Source organism: Balaenoptera acutorostrata, chromosome X, assembly GCF_949987535.1.
Source record: "Balaenoptera acutorostrata chromosome X, mBalAcu1.1, whole genome shotgun sequence".
NCBI classification, from domain to species: domain Eukaryota; kingdom Metazoa; phylum Chordata; class Mammalia; order Artiodactyla; family Balaenopteridae; genus Balaenoptera; species Balaenoptera acutorostrata.
The window spans coordinates 212700-228766 of NC_080085.1; the positions used below are offsets into that span (position 1 = coordinate 212700).

Below are 16067 nucleotides of genomic sequence, written 5' to 3' on the forward strand. Positions count from 1 at the left end.
TCCCGGCCGCAGGAGCACCGGCCAGTGGAGGCAGAGGCACGGCCGGGCCACCACTCCCGCCCCGGGACTCACTTTCTCCACATGGCGACGAACTTGTGCACAGAGACGGAGCCCGTGCGCTCCCCGCCGGCGCCGCAGAAGAGCGGCCCCTTCCAGTAGAGCGGGCAGCCGCAGGCCTGCGGGCGGAGGGGAGGGGACACAGGGTTAGCGCGCCCCGGGCCCCGCAGCGGCCGGGAGCGCACCGCGTGCAGACAGCCCGGCCGCGCAGCCCTGCGCCTGCGCCTGCGCCACGGGCCTCCGCGGGGAGGGGCAGCCTCTCCCAGCCGTCACTCCGGAGACGCCGACGGCAACGGCGCTCCCGGGCACGCGGCACAGACCGCCTGCCGCAACTGGAGGCGGCACGTCGGCAGCTGTAGGGAGGCGACGAGCACGTGCCCACCCCTGGACGTGCAGCACCTCCGATGACGCGTCGGGGCGGCGTAAGCGACGGAGGAGGTCAGGGGACACTCGGGGTGCGACAAGGACGAGGCTGTGACCCGGGCACATCTCAGGGGCCGAGGCGACCGCAGGGCTGGCGGCCACAGCTGTCAACACAGGTGCTGACCGGGAAACAGGCGGAAAACCCACGCTCTAAGCTTCCCTCCCGACAACGCAGAAGCAGCAGGGCGGAAACAACAAAGGCTGAGAGAAGAGAAAAAGAGAGCAGATACGCCACAGAGAGAGTCAACAAGGCCGAGTCAGCTCTTCGCAAAGCTTTTAAGCAAGCAATTACCCCTCAACAACACTCCTGGGGAAGCAGAAAAAGGAAACGCGCGCTCCCCACGTCAGCAGTCACTGCAGAGCCCGCCAGCGCTGGACAGACAGGCAGCTGACACTCCCAAAAACTGGAGGCCAGGAAACGCGACAACTGCAGGCAAACGGGCGGACCCCTTGACTAACAGACGTGTCCAACCACAACTGACAACGGACATCCAGACGGTTCTACATTTCAAGAGACCGAACCCGTGGCTTAAAGCCTTCCTGCCAAGAAGATCCCGGGCCCTGCTTTAGGGAAGAAATCACGTGGATGGTACCCACACTCTTCCAGAGAATGGAAACAAGGGACGTCTCCCAAATCCTGTTACGAGGCTGCACGTCCTGGACCCTGACACCTGTGAGGGGAGATCAGGCCCCCTCAGCTCCCAGGAACAGAGATGCCAACATCCCACACAAATCCAGGCCAGCAAATCGAATCCAGCAGTAAAAAAAAAAAAATCACAGTGAAACAAACAGCAGGCCAGGAAACCTAAGAACAGAAAGGAACACAGCACTGTAATCAGGGGCGTACACAGGAGCCCACGGCTCACATCTGCATGTGGGGACACATGCCGGCCGGCTCTGCCCTGAGCTGGAACGGGACAGGCTCCACCAGCAGAGATGGAGGAGGGGACGCTCGGGGCAGAGACAAAGAAAAAACTCTGGTAATTCACAAATACGCGGCGGTAGGGAGAATTCCGAAAGGTTTACGAAATACCAGAATTACACTAAGTCCCCTACACACGAACGAGTTCCATTCCGAGAGCACGTTCCAAAGTCCAGTTTGTCTGTAAGTCCAACAAAGTCAGCCTAGCTACCCAACTAACACAGTCGGCTGCATAGTACTGTACTGTAACAGATTTCTAATACTTTCCATGCAAATGATACATAAAAAACAAACACAAAAGATGAAGAAAACATTTTTACATTTTTACAGTACCTTGAAAAGTACAGTAGTCCAGTACAACAGCGGGCACACAGGGGCTGGCATCGAGTGAACAGGCAAGAAGAGTTACTGCCTGGAGGAGGGAGAGGAGGTGGGAGATGGTAGAACTGAAGGATCTCCGGCAGTAGGAGACGGAGGGCAAGCTGCAACGTCACTCGTGCCTGACGCTGACGGTAAGCACGTTCGCATCTCTAAAAGTTCGCAACTTGAAGGTGTGTACGTAGGGGACTTACTTGTAACAGAAAACCAGCAAAGCTGCGGGATCCCAGGACAATGTACAAAAATCAATTATATTTCCACACACTGGCGACAAGCAATTAGAAAACAGAAAATGTAACAGTGCCATCTATGAAAAGCATAAAAGACATCAACCTACAGGTAAACGTAACTGAAAGTGTGAGATCTCTATAAAGGGAACGACAAAGCGTGGCTGGGAGAAATCAAAGACCCCCCAAATGGAGGGACAGACCATACAGATTCCTGGACTGGACACTTAATGCTGTTGACACATTTTTGACCGGAGACGTTATTACAGGCACAGGCGTTAGTTTCTGCAAAAATCCCCCAGTCAATAATGTGTTAAGATGTCAACTGTTCCCCAGACGACCCACAGAGTCAACGCAAAGCCAATGCACACCCAGCAAGGGGTGTTTTGCAGAAATCAACCAGCTCATTCAAAGCCCACATGCAAACGCACACGACTGTCAAGCCTTCCGTGCAGTCACGGCAGTGAGGCTGTGCATCAGGGCAAACAGGACGGGACCAAAAAAAAAAAAAAAAAAAAAAAAAAGAGGACGGGACCAGTTTAGGGACAGACCCCTGAGCTGGTGCCGCCCACCAACTCAGCACGCAGACGAAGCTGGCGGCAGCTCAGAGGGAACGGGCGTCCCTAGTGGGAGCCCAGCTGGTCGGCGGGGCAACTCTACGAAACCACGAGGGACGGATGCCAGCCCCAAGCGTGGACGGTGAAACTCCAGAAGGAAATGTAGGAGATCGTCCCGATGCTGGAGAAGCAGAGGTTCCCTAAACGTGACTCAAACACCAAAGCTCTGAAAGTGAAACTCCAGAAGGAAATGTAGGAGATCGTCCCGATGCTGGAGAAGCAGAGGTTCCCTAAACGTGAGTCAAACACCAAAGCTCTGAAAGAGAAGGTGGGTGGACTGAACCGCTTCCCCACCAGAACTCCAGGGCAGACGTCGCCGAGGGCATAAAAACAAGCCGCAGACCAGGAAAACGTTCGCAGGGCATTATCCTGACAACGGGGTCACACACAGACTTCAAACTAAGGCAAAGGTACAGGAAAAAAGGCCAAGGGCCCAAGAGAGCGACAGGCCCTGCAGGGAGAAGGGTGAACACGGCCGGACTCCGGAGGGAGAGGCAGAGGAAAGGCGCAAACCGGGTCCCCACAGAAGCCCACACGGGCGACGGCGCTCACAGGACCCGGGTCACGGGCATCGCCCGCGGGTCGGGGAGGTGGCGGCGGAGCTGCCGGCAGATGGTCTGGCAGGACCGAGCACCGGCCAGGCACGCCCGCGGCCAGGGGCCGCCCCGGGGGAGACCGCCGGCGCCCGCTCCTGCCCACGACGCCAGGCCCAGAGCGCGCGGGCGCCTCACCCTCGGCGCCCCGGGAGGGAGCAGCCCAGCTGCGCGGGAGCCGTGCGTCCGGACGCTCTGGGGCTGCGCGCACACGCTGGGGCGGGGACCACGGGGCGAGGCTCGGGCACAGGGCGGGCTGAAAGGCCTCTGCTCCGCGCAGGTGGGCGCGCGGCCTGGGGCGACGGGCAGCGGAGGCCTCCTGCCAGGGATGCTGGCCCCAGGGCCCCGAGGGGGCAGTGTGAGCCGGGGGCGCGGAGGGCACTGGCCGCTCCCCGGGGCGGGAGGGCGCAGGCGGCAGGGACCGGGGAGCCAGGGGCCTCAGGCATCCCGCCTGGAGCGCTCGCGCGGGCACGTGACAGCTATCCGGACGGACTCGGGCGACGGCACCGTCCCGTCCCACGGCCGTGCGTCCGTCCACCGCACAGCAGGAGCTGTACCCTTGCCCGTGGGGTGACGTCACCTGCATTCACGTCCCAGAACGAGCGGTGCCGCACTCCCCAGCCCACCCACCCCACAGGCAGCTGGAGAGTCCATCCTAACGCTTTCACCGTGACCTCCGTCCACCACCTCTCAGGACCGTCTGCAAACATTCCAAGGGAACAGGAAACACCAACTCTGAAATCCAGAGGTACGAAGAAACGCGTTTAAAAATATGGTAAAATGCCACCCTGAAGGGAAGAACACACGACATGGGAAGGTTTTACAGGTCTGTAACTTTCATCTAGCGTACGTGACGGGAGACCCGGGCACACGCTGAGGCCCGCGTCACCCCGTCAGGAGCAGCCCCGCGGTGACCCCGATCCCGTCCCTCACGCCCCTCACGGCACCCCCCACCCGACGCCCGCGCACACACAGAGCTCCCCGTCCGTCCACACGGCCTGTCCCGAACACGGCAGCATCTGGCTGGGGCCTGGGGTCTGGCTCGGCTCCCGTGGCACAGGGCATCTGACACCCACCCGAGCAGGACTCCGCATGTGGACCATCAGCAGGTGCAGGCTGACCTTTGCCCGGCTCCCCCCACGGGGCTCCTGACCACGTGGGGTCCCCTAAGGGAGGGATTCCCAGAGCATCTGCGCTCCCACCACGAACCAGTGCCAGGAGCGGCTTCTGTGCTGATATTTGGCCTCTGCCCCCAGGTCCGGACACAGAGCCCCGAAGTCCCTTGGAATCTCCTGGGGGGACAGGAGCCTGTTTCGTCGTGGATGGGGCTGTCCTTAAAGAGCCCACGCCACGGTTACTGAGCTGGAACTTTCCGCGCCCCGGCATTCTCTGCAGAGGGCGAAGGCAGAGGTGGAGAGAAACCTCGATCATGCCCACGGGATGAAGCCTCTGAAACAGCCCCTAAAGGAGCGGGTTCAGGGGCCTTCCAAGCTAGGGAACAAATCCGCCGTACCAGGACGGAGATGCACCCCAACTCCACGGGGACAGACTGCAGCACTGGGGAGCCCCCGACGCCGCACCCTGATGCCTCTTCTCCAGGCTGCTCACCGGTACCCCTCAGCATACCCTTCATAAGGAACCCTTTATAACGAACTGGTGTTTCCCTGAGTCCTGTGGGCTGCCGAGCAAACTGCGGAACTGCGGAATAGACGTGATCGTCTATTAGAAACCCCTCAGGAACCTGAAAAAGTGATCTGATGGGCATGTGTCGTCCAAAGCCAACACACAAAAACCAACAGCAGGGGGGTCATGAGGGGGGTCGTGGGAAGCCCCGGAATCCAGAGCCGGTCAGGCGGACACACAGGTGACAGCCTGGGACGCGGGCCTGGCGTGTGAAATGGGGGTGGCCCCAAGGGCTCAGCACCCGCCGTGCTAACTCCAGGCAGCAGGGCTCAGAACGGGAAGAACTGCAGGACGCCCAGATCAAAGCCCACACGTGTGCCGACAGGGGCCCCCCTGCGCAGGGAAGGGAAGCAGAGACTGCCCTTTTCACGGACCAGCCGTTTGCCCCTTTCTGTGTTCAGAGGAGCTGGTCCACTGACCTCGGGCACGCAGGCTCCCGAGAAGCACGTCTCCGGCAAGAACAAGGGCCGTGTCGCGATGACGAGAGAGAAGAAGGGGTGTGAGGACGGAGCTGATCTGGGGACAGGAGGTCCTCACACGACACAGCCGCCCACAGAGGCACAAAGGCCGCGGCCCCCGGCCCACAGCTCCCCGAGGAAAGCCCGCAGTCACTCACCGTCGGGAGCCGCACCCTCTCCCGCAACTGACAGAACAGGCAGAAGCTGCTGAAACGCCGGGACCCGGACACGCTCGGAACCCAGGGAGCAAACCGACACTCAGGGCTGGACGACCTTCACGTGCGCGTTTACCAAGACGACCACCCTCAGCCCAGAAAACAAATCTCAGTACATCTGGAAGCACTGAGACCAGACAGAGCACCCCTGCCCACGACAGAACTAAACTGGAAATCAGTAACCAAAACATGTCTAAACAAGCTGCAGGAGTTGAAAATCAAAACAACAAAATTCTAAATAACGCAGCATCAGCCAAAGGAGAAGTTTACAAGACAAACACAAATGTAGTTTGCACTGAATGAGAAGGGAAATAAAAACACACAAAAAAACCCAAAAACCAACACATCAACAACGTTTGGGATGCCGGTCAAGCAGCGCTCGGAAGGAAGTTCACAGCATTAAGTGCTTCCGTGAGCAAAGCAGAAAGGCTGAGTGGACAGAGCTGCCTCGTTAAGAAACTGCAAGGAGAACAGTTAGCCCTAATGTGAGCGGAAGAGAGGAAACAATAAAGACGGGAAATCAATGCGATAGGAAATCACTACAAAAAAGTTGGCAAAACTAAAAGCTAGTTCTCAGAAAAGATCAGGAAAATAAAAAACTTCTGGCCAAACCAACTGAGGATAAGGACAGAAGACACAAATGCCAACATCAGAAGTGGCAGAGGGACGTCAGTCAGTACAGACCCTAAACGTGTGGAATCTTATCAACAATGTGTGTCAATAAATTCACCAAGTCACAGGAGCTGGGCACACACTTGAAAGACGGGAACTACCCCATCAAACTCAATGTCCACAACCTTCCCAGGGAGAGAATGTCCAACCCCAAATGCTTCACTGTGAATTCTGCCAAACGTTTATCGTGAAACACCATCCCAGTTCTAAACACGCGGCTCAATAACCCAACCAATTCTGTGAGGCCAGGCCACCCTGCTACCGAGCCAGAGAACTCACTAGACAACGCATCTCCAGATGGGCGTCCTTCCGGAGCCTGGATTTAAACCCTAACAAGACACAAGCAATCAGAACCCAAAAGCACGTAAGGAGGAAGAGACAGGATTTATGATGAAATGGGATTCATCCAAAGACGCAAGACGGCTTGAGGGAAGAAGAAAAGCCACAGGAGCACTCAACACGTGCAGAAAAGCAAATTTCAACACGCGTTCAAGATTTTACACAGTAAAAGGGCTCTCAGCAAACTAGGTTCCTCAACCTGGTAAAGGACACAGGAGCAGCTGCAGCTCCCACGCTGCGTCTGCGGGGGGTCACGCGCCCCAAGGCTGGGGGGGCGAGGGCTATGGTGCTCCCACACCCCGAGTCAGCGTCCTCACGGAGGCCCAGCCAGCACAGCGAGCAGGGCAGGAAAGAGGATACAAGACCCGCAGATTACAGAGCAAACGGGGACACTCTCTTTATCTGCAGAGGGCGTGATCGTTCACTGGAAACTCCTAAGGAACCTGAAAAAGTGATCTTATGCGTAGTCCAAAGCCAACACACAAAAACCAACAGCAGTTCTGTGCACTTCAAGGAACAGCCATGAACTGAAGCAAAATAACGCTACTGACAGTATCGTCAAAGACATGAAACACTGGGTTATGCCCAAGTATTCATACGTTTGAGGAAAGACCAACATGACAAAAGAGTACTGAGAGAAATTAATGATGACTTAGAATCTGAGAAATGCCGGGGTCATAACCCGGCAGACTCGATGTTGGAAAGGCGTGGACTGTCCCCAAATTCACCTACACACTCAAACGATCACAACCCGAATCCCAGCTAGCTTCTTTCCCCAGCAGGCGTGGGGACGGTGATTCTGCAGTTCACGTGGGAATGCAGAGACACCAGAGCAGTCGCAGCACTTGAGAATCAGAGAGAAGCAGGAAAATCAGCACTGCCGGACGTGAACACAGCAGTGAAGCTACAGCAGCGGGGCCAGTGCTGTCCTGCTGTGACAGACAGCCCGTCACCGACACCCAAGAGCGTCCAGGGACAGACTCACGTACGGCAATTCCCGTCGGAAGAAGGTGCCAAGGCAAGTCAGCGGGCGGACGGGGTGCCCAGCGAGCGGGTCTGGGGCCACTGGACACCGTGTGCAGAGACGCACCTTCCCTCCTACCCCACATGCGCCAATACCCAGCTCAGAGTGGAGCACAGGCCTGAAGGGAAGAGTTACCCGAATCGGCCTTTAGAAGAAAACACGTGAGAAAAATCCTACTGGCCTCGGATTTGCCAACACTTCCCATCAAGGATACAAATGCATGAACCAAGTAGGGAAAAAATCTGAAAACTGGACACAATCAAAATGAAAAACGTTTGCAATTCCAAAGACTGTTACGAGAGCAGAAAGACAAGAGAACATTGGGAGAAAACGTCTGCTACACAGTACCTCTGACAAAGGACTTGTATCTAGAATGTATGCAAAGCACATATAACTCAACAGTAAGAAAACACCAGATTTTTAAACACGCAAATGATCTATCTGAACAGGCATGTCATGAAAGAAGACATACAATGATAAATGGGCACATTTAAAAGATGCTCACTCAGTACTGACAGTCATTAGAAATGTGCAAATTAAAACAAGCTATCTCCACATACCCAGTAGGATAGAGCTATGGTCTGAATGTTTGTGTCCCCACCCCACCCCGCAAAGGTCTTATGTTGAAACTTAATCCCCGAGGTGATGGTGTTAGGAGGTGGAGCCTTTGGGAGGTGATGAGGTCATGAAGGGGATTAGCGTCCTTGTAAAAGGGACTCCAGAGAGCTCCCTCACCCCTTCCTCCGCGTGAGGGCACAGTGAGAAACTTCTGTGCCCCGGAGGACGGCCCTCACCAGAACCAGCCCTGCTGACACGCTGATCTCGGACGTCCAGCCTCCAGAACTATGAGAAGTGAACTTCTGTTCTTTATAAGCCACCCAGTCTGCAGGATTGGTACATCAGCCTGAAGCAAGACAAACGGCTACAATTAAAGGGAGAGAAGAGCAAGCGTGCTGAGGGTGTGGAGCGACGGGACCCACACGTGCTGGTGGGGACGCAAGATGGTGCAGCTGCCGTGGAAATCAGTGGGGTGGTCCCTCAGTACGTCAAACACAGATTCACCACATGACCCAGCAATTCCACTCCTAGGTATGTGTACACTCACCCACACCACCGCCCACCCCCCCCCAGCCAAAAGAACTGAAAACGGGGCCTCACACAAACACTCGTACTCAAGTGTTCACAGGAGCACTGCTCACGACAGCCAAAAGGTGGAAACCACCCAAACGCCCAGCCATGGATGACTGAATAAGCAGAATGGGGTGCAAGCACCCAATGGAACATGACCCAGCCATGGAAAGGAGTGAAGCTCTGACACAGGCTACCACGTGCATGGACCTTGAGGACGTGATGCCAAGTAAAGGAAAGAAGTCAGACACAGGACAATTAGTCCTGGTTCCATTCACATGAAACATTTAGAGCAGGCAAATCCAGAGACAAGAAGCAGATGAGCGGTGTCAGGGGCTGGCGGAGGGGGAGTGCAGCGACTGCCAAGGGGCCCAGAGCTTCTTTTGGGGTTAGGAGAATGTTCCGGAACTAGACAGTGGTAAGGGTCGTGCAACACTGTGTGTGTAGTAAGGCCTCTCAATTTTAGATTTTAGAATGGCTAACGTGCTGATAGATTTTTATGTAAATTTTACCACAATTAAAAAAATAAGTACCTACTGTGTGATGAAGTTCTAGGAAACTCTAACTGACCCACAGTGACAGAAAGTAGACCAGTGGGGGCCTGGGGCTGGGCCAGGATGGACTGGAAAGGAGCCAAGTTGAGGGGAGGCTGGAAATGCTTCTCATCTCGACTGCATAGTCTCACGGGGATTGACACACATCAAAGCTCACCAAATGGTACATAGTAAACATCTACTGTTTACCTCACATCAGTTATACCTCAAGAGAGCTGCCAAAAAAAAAAAAAAGCTGCTGATGAGAAACAAACACATAACCAGGGACTGAACATAATCATTAGGGAAATGAGACACGAAGCCACAGTAAGTGACCTCTGCACGGGCACCAGCTCGGCTAAAGTTAAAAAGCGTCAACACCAAGTGCTGGCAGCTTACAGAGCAACTGGCGTCTCACACACCGCTGGCTGGACACACGTAACGGACAGCCACACTGGAAGACGGTTTCACAGTTTCTTATAAAATTAAACATAGAGCCACCAGATGACCAAGCAATTCAACTCTGCAGCATTTCTCACCTCAGAGAACTTGCAAAGGTGTTGCACAAACCCTGTGTACAGACGTACACAACAGCTTTATTCATGAGACAAAACTGGGAACAACCTTTCATCCACCAGTAAACAGATACACCAAGGGACGTGCGTGCACAGAATATTACTTAGCAGTAAATGCTAAGGACGAACGTCGACAATTAGGCCGGGTGAAAGAGGCCAGAAAAACCCAAGACAACCCACCACATGATCCCATTCATGTGAAATTCTAGAAAAGGCAAAACAATAGCACCATAGGGCCAGGGAGTGAGGGTGAGGTAGGCCGGGACCTGGGACCCTTTGCTGCAGGGCTTGCACATGGACAAACGTCTCCTCCAGCAACAGATACAAAGAAACTATAAGGGACTAAAAATAACTGCACACACGTGCAGCTGGGGCAAATTACGAACAAGACACAAAGAAGTCAGAACCTAACTGTCACTTCTGCGGTGCCAGGAGCCAAAGCAGGGTCCTGCACCCATGATCCCTGTACACAGCACCACCAAGGGGGTGGGCAGATGCCCAAGCCACTCCCTCTGGCCCAGCCCACTGATCAAGGAGTCCAAGGGACGTCCCTGGGGGATTAGTGTTCCCTACCTTGCCGGTGATGTGGATCCACAGGGGTGAACATTCATCAAATTCTGTCAAACTGTATACTTAGAACTGGGGAGTCTTACTCTGTGTCAATTTTATCTCAATAAAGCTGACTGAAAAATAATTAATTGTTCAATTCAAGAAGCTGGAAAAAAGTGACAATAGAAAAAATGTAAGAAAGTAACAAAAGTGAAAGCAGAGGTTCATGAAGGAGATGAACAAAAAATTAAAGTACTCAATGAAGCTGATAGATTCTTATCTGAAAAAATATAAGTTAACCTCTAGCATGACTAGTCAAAAGGAGAGATAAATAACCCTATGAAGACAAAGCGTCAAATGTGCAGATTTGAGTTCTTGGATTGAAAGAATGGATACTGCCAAAATGAATATACCACCCAAGGCAAACTACAGATTCAGTGCAAACCCTATCAATTTACCAATGGCATTTTTCATAGAACTAGAAGAAAAATATTTTTAATTTATATGGAAACACAAAGACCCCCAAATAACCAAAGCAATCTTGAGAAAGAAAAACAGAACTGGAGGAATCAGGCTCCCTGGCTTTGGACTACACCACAAAGCTACAGTAATCAAAACAGTATGGTCCTGGCATAAAAACAGACACACGATTCAATGGAACAGGATAGAAAGCCCAGAGCTAAACCCATGCACCTATGGTCAATTAATCTATGACAAAGGAGGCAAGAATATACAATGGAGAAAAGACAGTCTCTTCAATAAGTGGTGCTGGGAAAGTTGGACAGCTACATGTAAAAGAAAGAAATTAGAACACTGTGTAATACCATACACAAAAAAAAGCTCAAAATGGATTAAAGACCTAAATGTAAGGTCTTTACACCGGGCGGGACGTGGAGGGGAAGGAGGAGGGAAGGAAACGTGGAGGTGGGATGGGACCGGCACCCTCGGGGCGGTGAGGGGAGGGGTTCCTACAGCGGAGGAGGGTCAGCGGGGATGGGGAGAGGCGATCAGGGGATCAGAGGGGAACGTGGCCAGCGTCTCCCCCGACCACTCGGGCCCTGGCGAGCCTGCTGGGGTCCTGGGCCTAACCCTCAGCCCTCCAGGGCCCCTCCCTCTGCGCTAGGCCTAAGCCCCACCCCTCAGGCCTCTTCCAGCCCCCTTTTTTCTTCTTTTTTGCTGTTGTGGTTCTGTTTTGCCTTGTTGTTGTTGTTTTATTTTTAATTTTACAATATTTTTATTTTTCTAATTTTATTTTTGTTTTTATTCTTTGTTATTGCCCTGCTTTGCTTTTTTTTTTTTTTTTTTTTTTTGCTGTGCCGTGTGGCTTGTGGGATCTCGATTCCGAGGCTGGGGGTCGGGCCTCAGCTCCTGTGGCAGGAGCACCAAGTCCAAACCACTGGACTAACAGAGAACCTCAGGCCCCGGGGAATATTAGGCAGTGTGAGGTCTCCCGGATGTCCTCATCTTCCACCAAGACCCGGCTCTACACAACTGCCTGGAAACTGCAGTACTAGACGCCTGAGGCCAAATGACCAGCAAGAAACAGGAACACAGCCCCACCCATCAAAAAAATGAGATGACAAAAAAAATATGTTACAGATGAGAGAGCAAGATAAAAACCTACAAGACCAAATAAATGAAGAGGAAATAGACAACTTGGCTGAAAAAGAATTTAGAGAAATGACAGTAATGATGACCCAAAATCTTGGAAACAGAATGGAGGCATGGATCGAGAAAATACAAGAAGTGTTTAACTAGGACCTAGAAGAACTAAAGAACAAACAGAGATGAACAACACAATAACTGGAATGAAAAATACACCAGAAGGAATCCACAGCAGAATAACTGAAGCAGAAGAACGAATAAGTGAGCTGGAAGATAGAATGGTGGAAACGACTGCCGAGGAACAGCATAAAGGGAAAAAAATGAAAAGAGATGAGGACAGTCTCAGAGACTTCTGGGACAGCATTACACACACCAATGTACAAATTATAGGGGTCCCAGAAGAAGAAGAGGAAGAGGAAGGGTCTGAGAAAATATGTGAAGAGATTACAATTTAAAACTTCCCTCACATGAGAAAGGAAATAGCCACCCAAGCCCAGGAAGTGCACAGAGTCCCATACAAGGTAAACCCAACAAGAAACACACCAAGACCCTTATTAATCAAACTAATAAAAATTAAATTCAAACAAAAAATATTAAAAGCAACAACAGAAAAGCAACAGATAACATACAAGGGAATCCCCATAAGGTTATCAGCTGATTTTTCAGCACAAACTCTGCAGGTCAGAAAGGAGTGGCAGGATATATTTAAAACGATGAAAGGGAAAAAGCTACAACTAAGATTACCCAGCAAGGATCTCATTCAGATTCGACAGAGAAATCAAAAGTTTTACAAACAAGCAAAAGCAAAGAGAATTTCAGCACCACCAAACCAGCTTTACAGCAAATGCTAAAGGAAATTCTCTAGCAGGGAAACACAAGAGAAGAAAAAGACCCACAAAAACAAACCCAAAACAACTGAGAAAATGGTAATAAGAACATACATATCAATAATCATCTTGAATGCAAACGGATTAAATGCTCCAACCAAAAGACACAGACTGGCTGAATGGATACAAAAACAACACCTGTATATATGCTGTCTACAGGAGACTCACTTCAGACCTAGGGCTACATACAGACTGGAAGTGAGGGTGAGGGGTGGATGGAAAAAAATATTCCATGCAAATGGAAATCAAAAGAAAGCTGGAGGAGCAATACTCATATCAGGTAAAACAGACTTTAAAATAAAGACTATTATAAGAGGTAAGGAAGGACACTACATAATGATCAAGGGATCAATCCAAGAAGATATAACAATTATAAATATATATGCACCCAACATAGAAGCACCTCAATACATAAGGCAAATTGCTAAGAGGCATAAAAGCGGAAATTGACAGTAACACAATAATAGTGGGGGACTTTAACACCCCACTTATACCAATGGACAGATCATCCAGACAGAAAATAAACAGGAAAACACAAGCTTTAAATGACACAGTAGACCAGACAGATTTAATTGATATATATAGGACATTCCACCCGAAAGCGGCAGAACACACGTTCTTCTCAAGTGCACACGGAACATTCTCCAGGATAGATCACATCTTGGGTCACAAATCAAGCGTTGGAAAATTTAAGAAAATTGAAAATCGTGGCAAGCATCTTTTCCGACCACAACGCTGTGAGATTAGAAATCAATTACAGGAAAAAAACTGTAAAAAAATACAAACACATGGAGGCTAAACAATATGCTACCAAATAACCAAGAGATCACTGAGGAAATTTTAAAAATACATAGAAACAAATGACAATGAAAACACAGCAACCCAAAACCTATATGGGATGCAGCAAAAGCAGTTCAAAGAGGGAAGTTTACAGCAATTCAATCACACCTCAGGAAACAAGAAAAATCTCACATAAACAATCTAACCTTACACCTAGCAACTAGAGAAACAAGAACAAAAGAAAACTAAAGTTAGCAGAAGGAAAGAAATCATAAATATCAGAAGAGAAATGAAGAAAACAAAAAGGAAGAAAACAATGGCAAAGATCAATAAAACTAAAAGTTGGTTCCTTGAGAAGATAAACAAAATTGACAAACCTTTAGCCAGACTCATCAAGAAAAAAAGAGAGAGGATTCAAATCAATAAAATTAGAAATGCAAAAGGAGAAACCACAGCTGACGCCACAGAAATACAAAGGATCATAAGAGACTACTACAAGCAACTCTATGCCAATAAAATGCACAACCTGGAAGAAATGAACAAATTCTTAGAAAGGTACAACTTTCCACAACTGAACCAGGAAGAATTAGAAAATATAAACAGACGAATCATAAGTAATGAAATTGAAACTGTAATTAAAAATCTTCCAGCAAATAAGAGTCCAGGACCAGAGAGAGCTTAACAGGCAAATTCTATCAAACATTTAGAGAAGATCTAACACCTATCCTTCTCAAACTCTTCCAAAAAAACTGCAGAGGGAGGAACACTCCCAAACTCGTTCTACAAGGCCAAAAGCAGACAAGGATATCACAAAAGAACAAAATTACAGGGCTTCCCTGATGGCGCAGTGGTTAAGAATCTGCCTGCCAATACAAGGGACAAAGGTTTGAGCCCTGGCCCAGGAAGATCCCACATGCCGTGGAGCAACTAAGCCCGTGCGCCACCACTACTGAGCCTGCACTCAAAAGCCCGCAAGCCACAACTACTGAGCCCACGTGCCACAACTACTGAAGCCTGAGTGCCTAGAGCCCATGCTCCACAACAAGAGAAGCCGCAACAATGAGAAGCCCGCTCACCGCAACTAGAGAAAGCCCGTGTGCAGCAACGAAGACCCAACACAGCCAAAAACAAAAACAAATTAATTAATTTAAAAAAAAAAAGAAAATTACAGACCAATGTCACTGATGAACATAGATGCAAAAATCCTCAACAGAATTCTAGCAAACAGAATCCAACAAAACACTAAAAGGATCATACATCATGATCAAGTGGGATTTATCCCAGGGATGAAAGGATTCTTCAATATACACAAATCAATCAATCTGATACAACATATTAACAAATTGAAGAATAAAAACCATATGATCATCTCAATAGATGCAGAAAAAGCTTCTGACAAAACTCAACACCCACTTATGATAAAAACTCTCCAAAAAGTGGGCATAGAGGGAAACTACCTCAGCATAATAAAGGCCATATAATGACAAACCCACAGCAAACATCATTCTCAATGGTGAAAAACTGAAAGTATTTCCTCTAAGATCAGGAATGAGACAAGGATGTCCACTCTCGCCACTATTATTCAACATAGTTTTGGAAGTCCTAGCCATGGCAATCAGAGAAGAAAAAGAAATAAAAGGAATACAAATTGGAAAAGAAGAAGTAAAACTATCACTGTTTGCAGGTGACATGATACTATACATAGAAAATCCTAAAGATGCCACCAGAAAATTACTAGAGCTAATCAATGAATTCGGTAAAGTTGCAGGATACAAAATTAAAGCACAGAAATCGCTTGCATTCATATACACTCATAATGAAAGATCAGAAAGAGAAATTAAGGACCCGATCCCATTTACCATTGCAACAAAAAGAATAAAATACCTAGGAATAAAGCCGCCTAAGGAGGCAAAAGACCTGTACTCAGAAAACTATAAAACACTGATGAAAGAAATCAAAGATGATACAGACGGAGAGATAGTCCATATTCTTGGATTGGAAGAATCAATATTGTGAAAATGACTATACTACCCAAAGCAATCTACAGATCCAACGCAATCTCTATCAAATTACCAATGGCATTTTTCACAGAACTAGAACAAAAAATTAAGGGGCATCATCAGAAAATCTACAAACAATAAATGTGGGAGAGGGTGTGGAGACAAGGGAACCCTCTTGCACTGTTGGTGGGAATGTAAGTTGATACAGCCACTATGGAGAACAGTATGGACATTCATTAAAAAACTAAAAATAGAACTACCATATCACCCAGCAATCCCACTACTGGGCATATACCCTGAGAAAACCATAATTCAAAGACACATGTACCCCAACGTTCACTGCAGCACTATTTACAGCCAAGACTTGGGAACAACCTAAATGTCCGTCAACAGATGAATGGA

General features: G+C 49.7%; 1 protein-coding gene across 2 annotated transcripts in view; it reads right to left on the minus strand.

Annotated features, from left to right (window-relative positions):
* PPP2R3B (protein phosphatase 2 regulatory subunit B''beta) overlaps positions 1–16067 on the minus strand; it is a 63258-nt gene that overhangs the window by 14769 nt on the left and 32422 nt on the right. For both annotated transcript variants that reach the window (XM_057539153.1, XM_057539154.1), the window contains exon 3: positions 73–176. In XM_057539153.1, the coding sequence (XP_057395136.1) occupies positions 73–176 (104 nt within the window). The remainder of the gene's footprint in view (positions 1–72; positions 177–16067) is intronic.